The 15,601-nt window shown below is 36.8% G+C and overlaps 1 protein-coding gene across 2 annotated transcripts in view; it reads left to right on the top strand.

The window, feature by feature from the left end:
- Positions 1 to 10,607, top strand: part of LOC139969747 (histone-lysine N-methyltransferase SETDB1-B-like) — a 28,263-nt gene extending 17,656 nt beyond the window's left edge. The window contains exons 23-29 of one of the 2 annotated variants that reach the window (XM_071974963.1): positions 1,019 to 1,084; positions 3,672 to 3,712; positions 4,015 to 4,167; positions 4,706 to 4,924; positions 5,602 to 5,714; positions 6,421 to 6,509; positions 6,715 to 6,843. In XM_071974963.1, the coding sequence (XP_071831064.1) occupies positions 1,019 to 1,084; positions 3,672 to 3,712; positions 4,015 to 4,167; positions 4,706 to 4,924; positions 5,602 to 5,714; positions 6,421 to 6,509; positions 6,715 to 6,832 (799 nt within the window). In that variant the 3' untranslated portion in view covers positions 6,833 to 6,843. Of the gene's footprint in view, positions 1 to 1,018; positions 1,085 to 3,671; positions 3,713 to 4,014; positions 4,168 to 4,705; positions 4,925 to 5,601; positions 5,715 to 6,420; positions 6,510 to 6,714 lie in introns of both variants that reach the window. The other variant, XM_071974964.1, reaches the window with a different exon arrangement.
- The last annotated feature ends 4,994 nt before the right edge of the window (positions 10,608 to 15,601 follow it).

A 15,601-nucleotide genomic window follows, 5' to 3' on the forward strand; every position in this document is an offset into this window, starting at 1 on the left:
AGAACAATTTGTGCAACAGCCAGATGGTTTCTCTGAAAATTTCCTCAGTCTCACCCGTCCAGTTAGTTCGTGTCTGCCTAGGACTGGAACGAGGCATTCTTACTCTCTGCAGCCATACTTCAGCACGCAACGCCTTCTCTCCCGGTTGCCATAGTAACCGGTATCTAGCGTTTGTTGCTTAAATTATCTCCCGCTGTCAGAGATGCTTCAACAGAATCCATTTTGTTAGTTTGTTTTTACAAATACCCTTAAAAACCTTGTTTTGCTTTCACTGAACAGACATTAGCACTTAGTCTATATAAAACACACAGTCACAAATTTACAGTGTGTTGCATAATTTTTAATCAGACATCATTGTTTGTAAAGAAAACTACAGTGTGAGCTAATGAACTGCTTACAGTGTTTATTAAGTAAATTGAAAAATTAACCCCCAAAAAATTCATAAAACGGCCAAACCAGAGCAGTCCCAACGACTTTCTTAACACAGAGAGACATACGAAAGAAGAAATGCTGCCAGGAAATGGAATTGGTTATTCCTTTGACATCAAACATTCTAGTATATTGATAGCAAATTAGCTATCATGGGCAAAGGCAAAGTACAAGCTCATTGCACCCTTTTGTAGTTAGAAGTATTTATCAAATATTTGAATAAAAGCTGCCAGGAAATGGAATTGGTTATTCCTTTGACATCAGACATTCTAGTATATTGATAGCAAATTAGCTATCATGGGCAAAGGCAAAGTACAAGCTCATTGCACCCTTTTGTAGTTAGAAGTATTTATCAAATATTTGAATAAAACAAAAAAATTCCTATTCAAAAAATGTCCACCCCCCCAAAAAAAAATGGTAATGGGTTAGGTTTTAAACATTTGACTTAAAAGTTAGAGTATACTAAGAAATACGCTTTAATTTAAGGTTAATATAAAATATAAAAAAAAATGAAAATATTAACTTAAATGAATGGGGAAGTTCATCTCTCTCATCATTCTATCTTTCTTTCTTATTCTTTGACTTGAAGCAATTCTCCCGGTAGTACCAAAGTAGTCTTTCGAAGAACCAGCGAGGAAACGTCTGGAGATTCCTGGTGAGCATGCAGTGTCTGCATCGTCCGTTATGTCCGCTGCGACGTTCAGCTTTATGCTTTGGTTGCTCACATAATGATTACAGCTGTATTACTCTGTGGACAACTGATTGAGGTCAAAAACAGTTTCAATTTGACACAATCATACATGTAATCTAGTATTAAATTGTGGAAGGAATTTAGGTCAAAAACAATGTTATCCAAGTGGGTAAACTATGATATCCCTATTCCCTAATTCCCTATTCCATCATCCCACGAAACAAATGCACGCACAAACACATACCCACCCCTCCCCCCCCCCTCCCCCATTTCTCTCATCCACCAACCACATAAAAGAAAAGACATTTACAATGTTTACTTTAATATTGTCTTGTAGCACTTAATAGCATATTTTCTCCTAAGGTTTGGTATGCTACATATTAAACTTGTTGTACTCTTTTTGGTACAGATTGTGACATTGAAGCAGAAACCAGTAAAATGGGTTGTGAGGTGATAAAATGTTGTCAGTGAGAAAAATAACTTTCTGAAAACTTAAAATCTTCACCATGTACATCGTCCTTTGTAATTTATTTTGTCAAGACATAATTCTTATATCTACTGGATGAATTGTCATAGCTCCTCATGTACCTATCTCTTAACCTCCCCCCCCTCCCCTCCCCCCCAAAAAAAAAGATGAAAAAGAAGGGATAACAAAGAGGAAAAGGGACTAATATCTTTCTTTTGATCTGTGGAAAAGATGCAAAAATGGGCATTAACCAAGTCAACCTCCCCCAAGTAGGAATTTGGGTTTTAAATGGGATAAAAGGAAGAATTTGGGTGGGGGGGGTGGTGAAAGCTAGGGAAAGTGAGAAGTGATAGGCAGAAATTAGGTCTAGAGTTGGAAATTGAGCTTGCAAATGTGATGGCATTCTGTCTGTGTATCTTTGTTTATTGTAATCCTTCTAGAATGCTCTGTCCTTGATGGGATTTATTTTATCATTTCGGTTGTACCAAATGTTGCTGTTGCAGGCCTGCAGCATGGGAGGGGGAAAGGAGGGGGGGTGGGCAAACCTAGCATATGTCTAGCAGCATTTGCAGTATGAATTCCTATGATATATTTTAACCCCAGCTGGTAGTGCAATCAGATATTTGCTTTCTTAACCCTTTGCTTGTTAAGCCTAAACCATTTCAAAGAACAGTGTTTAGAATTTTGACGATCATACATTTCCTGTTTTTATGTATGAAGCTCCTGCGCTACTAGCAGTGGAAACATTTTCTCAACAGTGATGGCTTACTTTTATTGTTATGCTGTCAAGCAAGCTTGGACCTGCTTTTTAAATCTTTAAAGTGATCTGAAGAGCAAACTTGTTGTCTTTTGAGTAAGACACCCTGTCAAAAAAGACAGGCTGCAGCGGCTGCAAATTTTTTTTCAGCAAAGCTGAATCAATATCAAACTATATAGGTCATCTCAGCAGCCCAGCTCAGCTAATATTTGTGAAACTGTACAACTGAAAAAAGATTGCATCCTTCTCAGCCTGGCTGCAGCCTCCTCAGCATCCTACCTTTGACACTGTGCCTAACAAGCCCTTGCATGTCTAGATTGGTTTTAGATGTGAAATCATGCATGAAAATTGTAAACCATCTTGTACTTAGCTGTATCATTCTTCCTTCCTTCCTTGAATAATCAGAAACTAATTTCACTAAAAGTTTTTATGCTTTTCTTCAAGATGTTAAAAGTTCATTTTTTTTTTTTGCAGTACAACTTAATGCTTAGCCTATCCCTTCAACACTATTACACTTGATATATATACTCTTCAAAGCCCCTGGTATTCAAACTGGGGATTGCAACCCTTGTTAGGGTGGCCCAAGAAAAAATATGTGGGGGAAAAAAATGGCCAATATCTTTCACAAAAGTGGTGACGGGTCTTGGGGTGTTACTTTCACTAACCTTAAAAATGGGAAATACCTGGAATATACATTACTTACAAAGTTGCAAAATATAACACTATTTTGCAACAAAACATCCCTAATCATATACAAATTCTCAAAATGGGAGACACAGGGGGGGGGGGGTAGGGCAGGTGAATACCTCCTCATCATAGTCAACTTCCCAGGGCTACAAGGTCTACCAGTGGAGGATCTACAAGATGATGAAGGGGAATATTGGGGTCACCAAGCCACAAAATGCTCTATTTTGCCATGACTAATTGATATGTAAACTCTGTGGACTTTCTTTCAAGATTAACAGTGAAACACAGGAGCATGTTTTTGTAATTTTTTGTGCCCGCTTGTTTCCTTTACCCTCCCTGCATGCTCACCCTGTGATCCGTTTCACCGATTTCTCTCCCGCTTGTGTTATCTTCGAGTTCCTTGTGTTGTTGATTTTAAACTTGGTGATTTCAAATTTATATACATTTTGCATGTTTGCTTAGTTTTCAAATTTCTTTTTAATTGAATGTTTCATCGTTATGGAGTTGTATTTGTTTTGGCTTTTTTTTTCACTGATTGGTTTTTTTTGGTGTTATTTGTTTTTTAACTAAGGTTTTTACAGGGTTCTCATCAATGGAATTGTACTTATTTGCTTTAACCATCTTCTTCTCTTTTTGATCAGGTCTGTTGCATTTGCCAAGGAGAACGCCCAATCTTTGGCAGGTAAAAAGCCATCATTACTCCCCATTTAGCTTCTTTTTTGTGTTTTTTTTTTCTCCAAAAATGGAAATATTTTGACCTAAGCAGCCGATAATATCTTGTATCAAGAAAAGAACTGTTGGATGAAAGTGAACCAATTGTTTAATTCCTTCGTCTACAAACATATTATTGATTTTGTTGCATTTAAAACAAAAGATCAGTTGCACCCTTTAGAAGGTAGTTTCCATCTACAGGTAAAGTTTGTTATTGATACACGTGATTTATACCTCTCGTTTTAAACTTTTCTCGCATCGTTCATTTTTCAGACAGCCCAAGTAAGATTCTCTACGGCTACAACCCCAATCCAGGTAAGGTTTTGGACCAAACGCAGGTACAGGCTTTCCGGCAGAGACAGGAAGCCAGAAAGCAACGTAGGTCGAAAGGACAACAGCCCAAGAAACCACTCTTTGAAGCAAAAGGTCAGTTTTCTTGTTTTTTTTACTGTCACTTTCTACAATTTTTAAAACACAATTGGTATTATTTTGTGACTCATTAACACTTTTTGGGCACATTGTTAACTTTTTAGTTTCTTACAAAACCAATTTATGAAGCAATAGGTTTTTTTGTACTGCCACTTTTTTACCAATTTTTTAAGTTTTTGGTATTATGTGACTCATTAACACTTTTGTGGGCATGCTAACTTTTTAGTGTAACTTACAAACCAATTTATGTGAAGGACAATTAATTTTTTTTTCTTACTAGACATTCCATTCTGAAACAAAGTAATTAACTGTCCACGTAATGAGGTACCGGTTTATTTTTCTTGAGCATTTTGTTGGGATTATGTATCAAAAGTAATCCTATCGTGAAAAGCTTTTTAGTTAAACATTTTAATATTTTGATAGGACAGAAACATTTCAACTGCAACGAGTTAGGTTTAAGTTGGCAAATATGAGATGGATGGCGCTATGCCACTACTACCCTACATGTATTCAATTTTTATTTTGCGGGTCGCAGATGACATGAGTTCCGAGAGTGACTCTAGTAGCGTCGTCTCCATGGACTCTAGCTCACTCAAATCCTACGAATTTGCCTCCAAACTGATGGAAGTGGCTTCAAAATATGCTGCAGAACATCCTCAGGACAGCTCAGCATCGTTACCCCATGGGACCCCCACCATGACCCCCTCGGCGAAGAAAGGCAAAAGGGACGAGAAAGATAACAAAAGAAAAGTCGGTAAGGGTGACAGTCATTCTAGGAAGAGATGAGAGTTGCCTCCCAAAAATAGTTTGATCTTTTTCATATTTTATTTGAAAATGGTATAAGGTTGACTTGATACTTCGTGTAGATTGATACAGATATTCATTACTATAGCTTTGTTCAACACTGTATCAGATATCAGAAAGTCAAAACAGACTCTGGGGTGGAGAAGGGGAACCTGGGGTGTGACTGGGTTGGGATTATGTCGTTGGACCCTCCATTCTTGAAATCTTCATTTTTCGTTAAGTATATTATGAAAATGAGAAAACATTTTTTTCGTCACATATCTCCCCTGGGCCCCATGGGTTACCCCTGGGCTGGGGCCGTGTCACCAAGATGCTTCCTATGTCAGACCTTTAGTAAATTTTTTGCACAGCTGTTTGACAAGGTGGAAAAGTAGATTTTCTCTATAATTTTAAATACACATATCATATTGGTGTGACCCTATTGTACCCATGAACCCATTGTAATCTTTGGCGGATAATGTGTGTTTGTGTAGAGTAAGATGCATAGGTGTGATGGGGGGGGGGGGGGGGGACAGGAGGGGTGTATGTGAGATAGGGAAGTGGGATACAAAGAAGTTTAAATGGGGTAGGTTCAGTCATCAGGTTGTCATAGCAGCATTTTCTTTTGATATTTTTCTGTCCTCACAGGGAAGAGCAGCCGAGGAAAGGAACGGTTCGTACCGACTCGTTCGTACTTTGGCGAAGAACACTGCTACATCATGGACGCATTAGAGGCTGGGAATCTGGGAAGGTTTTTTAATGTAAGTAAGATTTGTTTTGTTCTTTTTGATTCTGTCTGCCTTGTTCATGTTTATTCTTTGAAAACAAAAGTTGATTAGTTTTATCTCCTTGTTGTTGTACTCTGAGAGAATGAGACAACCGTTTGTAAGTCGGATAATATCTGTCATCTACGGGATGCTCTCTGTTTTCATTGCATTGCATCTTCATGGGCATCTGCTGGAAGGGTGGGGGGGTTGGGGGCTGGGGGCAAGGGGGTACATCACCCTCCCTGGAAATACAAAGTAATCAAAGTTAAGAACCAAAACCTGTGCTCTCTCATTGAAGATGTTGGTTTCAGTATGATTGTTTTTTCTTTAAACTTTCTACAAAAGCAAAAGGAAAGTAAAAGGTTTCAGATCCTAGTGACACTATGACATCACAGATTTACAAAATGACAGCTCTCAGACACGACTTTTAAAAGAAGGATATCTCCCAAAGGGATTTTGTGTTTACTTATCTACTTGGAAAAGTTGTTCTTTACAAAGATCTCTGCTGTCATATAAGCCAAAGATGATTCTTGGGTTTGTGTTCCCCATTTTAATCCTTCCTCTTTCTCTCCCTCTTTAAAATAATTTTTATTTTTTTATTTTTTTTTTTATAAATTTTTTATTTGATTTGATTTTTTATTTTATTTTTATTTGATGTCTTTTGATGTCTTTGATGTCTTTTTCATGTTCTTCTTTACAGCATAGCTGCAGTCCTAACCTATTTGTTCAGAATGTATTTGTAGATACCCATGATCTAAGGTTTCCTTGGGTGGCATTCTTTGCAGCCAGGTAAGTGCCTTTTATATTAAACATGTTTGTACTCCCAAAAATTTTTTATTTCAAACCACTGTTGTGTTAATGCTAGAAAGAAAACCTTGTTGCTTTAACAGAAGTGTAAACTGGGCCTTAAGCAGGTAGACTCAGCAGGTTTGGGTACTATACTTGCTGAACATATGCCACATATTTTTCTTTTCTCTCCATCCTGTCTTTACAGGGGACTAAGAGCTGGAACTGAGCTGACCTGGGACTATGCTTATGAGATCGGGAGCGTACCAGGCAAAGAGCTGCGATGCTTCTGTGGTAGCAAATACTGTAAAGGCAGACTACTATGAGTGTCTTTAAGGCAAAGGCTACTGCTTCAAGGAGAGTTCAGAATCTTAGAGAGAGAGAGTCAGAGGGTCTGCTTACATAGACAAAGTTAGCACTTGCCTGTATGGTCAATGTTCATTGCTACCAAAAAAGGCTAAATGTCTTTGAGGCTGGTAAATGGTCGATGGAGTCTGTGTTATAAGTAGAGGGGGCTGTTGTAGATTAAACAGAGAGCTCTGGACAGGTTTTGTTGCTGTCGTGAACTGCTGCACAAACTGTTTGTGTTTCTCGACTAAAGCCGATGAGACTTAGAACGGACAGACTCTTGATCAGTCGTAGCTTTAAGCATGCCCGCACTTGCCCGACTATCCACGGTGAGAGCGTGGTGGCCAATTGGCTAAGGCGTCGGACTCATGATCCAAGGATTGCTGGTTCGATTTCTGCCTAGTTCATTACGTTGTGTCCTTGGGCAAGATGCTTTATCTCACTTGCCTTTCTCCACCCAGGGGTTAAATGGGTACCTGTGAGGTAACTTGTCATTGGGCGCAGTATATAACTGCTGCCGACTGGAGGGATTGTCTCTGGGACAGGTTATCATTGACCAGGGGTAATATAATGTCTGTAAAGCGCTCTGAGACCTATCGCTGGTATAAAGCGCTATATAAAAAGCAAATATTAGTATTGAGTCGGTCGGGCAGTTTGTGGCAGGCTTTAAAGCTGAATGAAGAGATATCCTTCCTAGTTCATGAGTTGTTGGGTTTTCTGTGCTACAAGGTTCAAAAAGGGTTAGTATTAGGTTGGGTAGCCAAACGTTATTTCTACCATAGGTTAGAAATATTTTGAGCAATAGTTGTAAAAGTAGTAGGCAAAACAATCAGAGGATTATCCGTTCCCTCTTGGAGAATTTGCAGGTTTGAGTGGTTCGAATAGTTGACGATACCTATGTGTTAGCAGGATAGCTTGGGTAGCAGTGTTTTAATGCTACCATGATTTATTCAAGAAATGTTAGACAGCAGGAAATTGTGGTATTAAAGCAAGAGAAGGATACCTTTACCAAAGGAAGGAACAAATGAGTACCTTTTTCTTGGGTACTGGCCTTTTTCATCCTTTGACAGATGCTGCATTTACCCTTGTTGGTACTTAAATGTTTTTTTTCATAACAATTTTGGGCATATTTTAAGCATTTGGAAGTTATGTCCTTAAGAATAATTTTATTTTTTTCCTAAAACTTACGTGTGGCTTAGGAAGGTGTTGGCAAGCCAGAATCTCTTTGTCTCACATCTGGGCATACCTCTGTCCCTGTCATAGTATGTCTGAGACTTGTACATTTATGTATGCTGGTTACCCTTGGAGAAAAAGGAAGAAAGACTAGCAGCTACATCGAAAAGACATACTTTAAAATCTTAAAATCTTCCAAGGCTGTAACGATAGGCTGATTTAACTTGACACCTTGAACCCAGTGTTACTATAATGACAATGGTCATGTCTTTTCATCATAAACTATTCATTCATTCATGAACTCGTGTCACAACAGAAGGAAAATTTGGTGAAGGAGTTGAGCTGGAAAAGAAATCATATAAAAGAAGGATTGGAATAGAGAAAGATGCTTACTCTTCTTGCTAAGAGTGTATTGATGGGTTTCATCTATGTATCAGTTCTTGGACCCGTCATATTCAACTAAATTAATTTTCCCACTGACGACACCAACGATCAAACACTCCCTCCCACTTATGTAACCAGAGTACATGGTGGGTTGAAAATAATTGTTTCTATATTATTTTTTGGTGTCAGTTGAGCTAGTGGTGCAATAGCTATATTCTACGCATCATGTTATGTTGCTATAGCAACAGCTATAGCTACAGCTGGTGTGGGGGAGGGAGGGGGTTAGAGAAGTATTAAAATATAAAAATTGCCGTCCTACCCAGGAGATTAAAGTATATTTCACTGTCATTGCATTACGATCAATTTTCAAATTTTGTCGATCAATATGGCCAGAAAAAAATGAGTAAGATTGGTTATTCGTGACAAGGTGTAATTAGTGAGGCATCTGTGATTTATGCATGAGAAGGGAATGCTACTATATGACTGATGGATGTCTCCTTTGACATTTGGTACATCAAATTTGGAATATTTGTTTAGCAGTCAGAGTTCTATGAAATCCATGCTTTATTGAAAAATGTTTCCTGAGAATTTTAACTTCCTCTTTGGGAGAAGTTCTTTTATACCAAAATTATAAATGAGACAAAGCTCATAGGATATGGTGATCTCACTCATTCATTCTGTTGTGACCAGTTGCCATCATGCAATTGAACCAAAACTTTAAGATATGCTCTCAGGATACGGTCACACATTATGATACAGACGATTTCAGAATAATCAAGTGCTGCCAATTGGACGATTATTTTTTAACCGTTCTTTAAGAAGTAGATCTTACAAATTTCTTGCACTCAAACTTTTACTAATATTCATAACATTATTTCAGCCTCATAGGTTCTTTGTCTGAGCTAAGCTTATCATTATGTTAGTTATTTCTTTCACATTGAAAGTATTGGTGTGGGGAGGGGGGGGGAGGGGAGGTACTGTGACATCACCCATTAATACAATATATTGATATGATTGAAAACGATAACACCATGAGATGTCATTTTGAATCAGGATATCCCGCAAATGGAACAAGATTATTTTTTTTAAACTCTCCCTCACAATTAATTTCAAATACACAAGGTTACCGTCAATATGTGGGTCTGCTTTTTCCTTGAATGCAGATGTGTCATTTGTTTCATTTCATTTGCGAGATTTGATGTCGAAAAGCACAAAATGTCGTCTGTGGTCAGGGGTGGATCAATTGGCTTTACCTGTCCGAGCTGCCAAGTTGTGGTACCAAGGGCGCTGATTTCTTCCTGGATGTGATTTTTTTTTGGGGGGGAGGGGGGCTAGTTTTCATGCAAGGATCCAAAATGCACCATTTCCTTCTAGGACCTAGCCCTGCTGGTCGTACCCCCAAGTCCATCCCTGTCTGTTGTTTACCACAGATGATTCTACACGGTCATTTGAAGCACAAACTAATATGGTCAGGTGTTTATTTGTATTCCTTTAATTTTTTTAATTTTTTTTATATCTTTGTAAGAGGGTTCCAGTGTTTTTGTAAGGAGGAGTTCACATATCATAGCATGGTCGAATATTGTGAACTGTTTAGACTAATATTACGAATATTCCATACATTTGTTAAATTCAGATTAGTGATAAATCTTGAAGATTTAGTATTCAATTTGGTATGGTAATTGGTAAATAATGAACATTAACTAATTGCTGAAATAATGAATTTGAAGAAGTGTTACATTCAATGATTTTGTAACTTAAAATATCTCTGTTAGCATTGTAGATAATCGTGTGAATGTTGTTCAGTAAATCATAATGTTTAATGCCTAAAAAAACAAAATGTTTCTGTTTTGAAATAATTGATTATCTTTTTCTGTGAAGTGCATGGGGGCGGGGAGTCTTTGCTATAAATGTTGAACCCTGTTACATTGAGTGTTCTTAATGTTAAATATCGCCACCCCTCTTTGTGTCAATTTATAGCTGAAGGTGTTTCATTGTGGATTGAAAAAAAAAAAATGTTTGCTGATGTTGGAATAGTAGGAATGTAATGTTTCCAGTCGTTCTACAGTTGTGGCCTGCCATTGTGGGTTTTTTTTAAGTGTCGTAAAAAACATATTTTTCTACCCAATTCGTAGTATGCCTAGGTTTGTTATGATGAAAGAAAACAAATAAAAATAAATATTTTGGATGACGTCATAATTCATTGATGCGATTGATCATTTATCTTCTGTACTTTACTATCTTGTTCCGCTCCTTCTTCATCTCTTTCTTTGATCCCTTTTTTCTTTTTTCTTTTTTTTTTTCCAAATTTAAAGGGTGTGAAGACTCGCGCACAAAGAAACGTCTCATGCCGGTAATCTGCCCTAGTTTCGAATGAGGTGTAACAGAAGTGTTAGACACCACCATCGATCCCAGAAAATACACACACCGCTTGCTACCGTCGGTAATTAGACACTAGTGTACAGTCAATACATACAGCTACGGTCAATACCCACAACACAGTGTACATAGCAGCGTGGACATCTCAGGTCTAGATAAAAGATAACAAGGTATCACTTTTCATTACTGTCTGCATTTTGTAGCGACAAGAAGAAACTTCACTTGCAAGCAACGGAAAGTTAACTTTTCAGAGCGCGGTTTGGGGTGAGTCTTCAATGCATTTAAGGAATCTTTGCGATAGTGATGGCGTGTTGTGTGCGTGTGTATGTTGTTCGGAAAGCTATTATTGTATAGGTCATTCCGTGCCAGTGTTTGGTGCAGCTTCCGTATAAGAACAAAATAACTTACATTAAGGACAACATATTTTCTTCTTCTTTAGGGAAGGGAAGGAGGTGTATTGGGTAAAGGACGTGACGAATTAATTGGCAAAGGTGACAAATTTGATACAACCTTATGACAAGTCAATTTCTTTTGAGTGCAAACTGTGTAACACGGTTCTTTTGAAATTTTTGTCTATAGAGTGTTGATGAGAAAATGTTGGGGACAATTTTCTTTTAAACCCACTTTATGTGGGTTAATACCTCTGTCAAATTGAGTGTGGGAAAGGAGCTAGCAAAATGTAGGACGACCATGAAAAATGGAATAAAAAACTGGCACTCAAAAAATCTGTGTTTATCCTCGATTCCCCTCTCTCGAAAGTCGTGAGAAGGGGGTGGAGGGGGGGGAGGGTCTTTTGATGGGTGATTGGTTTTTGCAATGTTTGATGCAACAACTTTCAACCGTTATGTTGTCGTGGGTGACTTTTTTTTTTTAAATGGCTGGTCCTAAGATACAATTATGTACTCCTTTATGCAACTTGTGATTGGAATTGTTAAACTGTTTAGGTTGTAATTTACTTGTTATATACTTAGGTACTTTACTCTTAGATTCCTTTAAATACTCTCTTCATCACTACTGTACATGTTACATACTTAGGTACTTTACTCTTGGAGTCCTTTAAATACTCTCTTTATCACGTGGTTGAGGGGTGGAAGTTGGGCCCGTTGTCTTTGTACTGCCTCTCCCCCCCCCCCCCCCCCTCAGACGTCTACTTGGTGACTGAACTATTTTATTTGGTGTCTTACTTCTTACTCAATTTTAATGTTATTGCGCTTAATTCTCTGTTTATGAATAAAAAAATATTTATCATTAGCAGGCGAACAAACTCAAAGAGTTGTTTTCCCGAGTAATAACTTCCTATTCGACTCACCATGCATATTCATGTCTCCATGGCTACCAGTTTGACGTAAAAAAGTGGGGAAACATGGTACGGTTCGAATATTTGAACAAAGTGCGAATATTCACACAACAATTACAAACTACCATTCATAACTGGCGGATCGAGAGTGGTGCTTAGTCATTTATTGACTAGAAACGGTCACCAACATAAAGAAGAAAAATATATGATTCTGCTTTTCGTCTTACAAAATGAATGAAAGGACACATAACTTATTGCCGTACATAAACATGAAAACAACTTACTCATAAGAAGGATCCTTTTTGCGTCATGATAGTGACTAAAGGTAAATAAACAAGTAGCAATGACAACCAAAAACAACCACAACAACAACGTAGAAACGTAACGTAAACTCAGATGTATTTGTTTAGACACACAATCATAAAGAGAAAAGTATTACTGTTCGTCATACGGAGAAGGAGGAAAACAAGGAGAACGAGGAGGGGAAGGAATCAAAGCTTAGACATCTCCCTATATTTCTTCAGCAAATGAAGATTAAATCAGCAGCGGGTAAATAATGTAATTATTACATTCTCAACATTCGTCTCCTTGACAAGTTTGGATAATAGTACAAAAAAACATATCACAATTGCAAAATTTCTATAAAGAAAAGAAAATATAGTCTTTCAAATAGTTAGAATTTGCAAAAGGTGACAAAGCAAGTTAATGAGTGACTTGGGAATTTTGACTATCGCTTGAGGTGTAGAGTGGGTCGACTTGTTTGGCACTTAGTGCCCCCGGGATATATCCTTGCTGACTTTTCTTAAGATCTTTTATAAAATGTATCTTGCAGGCTTCATCGCCACGAAGACGCACGACAGACAGAAACATACACACACACACACACACGTACATGCACTGTTCTGGATTCTGCAACTCACTACGCTTTCAATTATATATATATATATATATATATATTTATATATATATAAATATATATATATATATATATATATATATATATATATATATATATATATATATAAATATATATATATATATATATATATATATATATATATTATGTTGGTGTGTGTGTGTGTATGTGTCTCCCTGAATAAGTTCTCTTCTAGTGCGTCTGTTTCTTACAACTCTGGCCAAAGATAATACCAAAAGACCCATAGAAATTAAATTTCTGGCCTCACGTTACCGTAAAGGCAAAAAACGTTAAACGAAATATAGTACATACAATAACGTATACAGATACTACTTGCACAAGAAATAACAATAGACCGGATTAGGGAAGTTTTGCAGTACAAAGGGTCGAGGGAAAATACCAAATATGTTTTGCGGAACCTATAGTTAAGATTTGCATGCAAACCAGTTATAATTATTTCATTGTCATGGTAGTGTAAACGGCTATTGTGACCTTACTACAACCTTATTATTCTCAGCGTATACGGTTTTAAGGTGAAAGTAGCCTTGGAATTCATGCGCTCAAAAACAATATTTAAAAAATCTGTCTTTTATCACATATCGAACCTTCGAAAGGATCGTCACTGTCCAAGCATTGCCGTAGCTTATATCCCGTCGGTATATGTATACCAAAACAGAACTAGCATCGTTCGATACAGGTGCCAATAGCCTTCAGTGAAATGACGACCTTCCTTACCGGTTTCGAACCTCTGAACATACAATCATCGTCCTTTGCCTATAGTTGGTTAGGCTGTCCGCATATAAAGCGGGAGGCCCGGGTTTGAATTCCGGTTGAGGTTGGACGTTTTTTTTTAACTGTGGACTTTCCAACTCATTACAATTTCATGTTTTTCTACAATTTTTTCTACAATAAATAAAAAAGAAGGAAAAAAAAATATATATATATCACCATATATATCACCATATATATATATCACCATATATATCACCATATATATATCACCATATATATATCACCATATATATCACCATATATATATCACCATATATATATATCACCATATATATATCACCATATATATATCACCATATTTCACCATTTATATCACCATATATTTCACCATATATATCACCATATATATATCACCATATATATATCACCATATATATATATCACCATATATATATATCACCATATATATATCACCATATATATCACCATATATATCACCATATATATCACCATATATATCGCCATATATATCACCATATATATATCACCATATATATATATATATATATATATATATCACCATTAATATATGATATGTCCATATGTTACCATATCACCTGAGCCTTCCGTGATACGCACTGTTGAACGAAAATAATATATTCGTCGTGTGATTTTGTCCGATGAAGTACAGACTAACAGTTAAGCACTCTGATTGGACAGAAAGTATCTTTCCATATCTCATAGAATGGTTGGAAGATTGTACGGTTCCGAGCAAATCTAATACATATTCATCAGCAATATTAACAAGGAAAGGGGTGATTTAACCAGGAATGAGGTGGAAAATCAGTTTAATATTAACCAGGATAATGGTGACATCAACCAGGAAATGTTTAATTTAACCAGAAAGGGGTGGAACATTCTGTGATATTAACCAGGATAGTATTAGCATCAACCAGGAAATGTTTGTAAATATCACAAGGAATGAGGTGAATACCCATTGATATTAACCAGGACAGTGTCAAAATTTCACCACGAAATTTAACCAGGCTTTCCTGGTTATATCTACCAGGATTTTGTTAAAATCTCATTAACCAGGCAACTTGATGAAAACAACCAGGATATATAGGGTAGCATATAAACGCAACTCCTGGTGAAAATTTCACCAGGAACTGGTGAAATTTCACCATGTTGTTTTTAGAGTGTAGGCCTATACGTAGGCCTTCATTCGTTATAATTATCAAATACGTACGTGATAATCACTACATAAGTACGTAGTAATTATTACGTACGTACGTAATAACACTACGTACGTACGTAGTAATTATCACGTACGTACGTGATAACACTACGTACGTACGTAGTATTATTACGTACGTACGTAATAATTTTTTTTTAACCATGTCCTCTATAGGTCTTCGTAGAAAACCATCAATAGATAACTGCGTAATACATATGTTAATATGTTACCATATCAGCTGTTTACATGCACTGTTGATCAAACATAGTATATTAACGTCGTGTGATTTTGTCCGATGAAGTAAACAGACTTTGTACAGTTAAACACTCTGATTGGACAAAAAATGAGGTCATTCCATTTCTCTTGGAAGGGTTAAACAATTGCACCGTTCCGAACAAATCTTATGTCTTGGCAAAACACGTGAAATACCTATCATTTTGTCGCTGCTAATCGTAACAAAAATTTATTTTACATATCATTTTCATGATTTACTAACAACAAATTTGTAAAATCAACTAAATACAAAGTTCATTTAAGCAATTATTTACAAAATGGAAAATGAAAATACCTATCTGTATAGTGGATAGGCCTTAACCAATCGGAAGTAAACCGGATTTTGTATACTTCCAAAA

Source organism: Apostichopus japonicus, chromosome 7 (assembly GCF_037975245.1).
Source record: "Apostichopus japonicus isolate 1M-3 chromosome 7, ASM3797524v1, whole genome shotgun sequence".
NCBI classification, from domain to species: Eukaryota; Metazoa; Echinodermata; class Holothuroidea; order Aspidochirotida; family Stichopodidae; genus Apostichopus; species Apostichopus japonicus.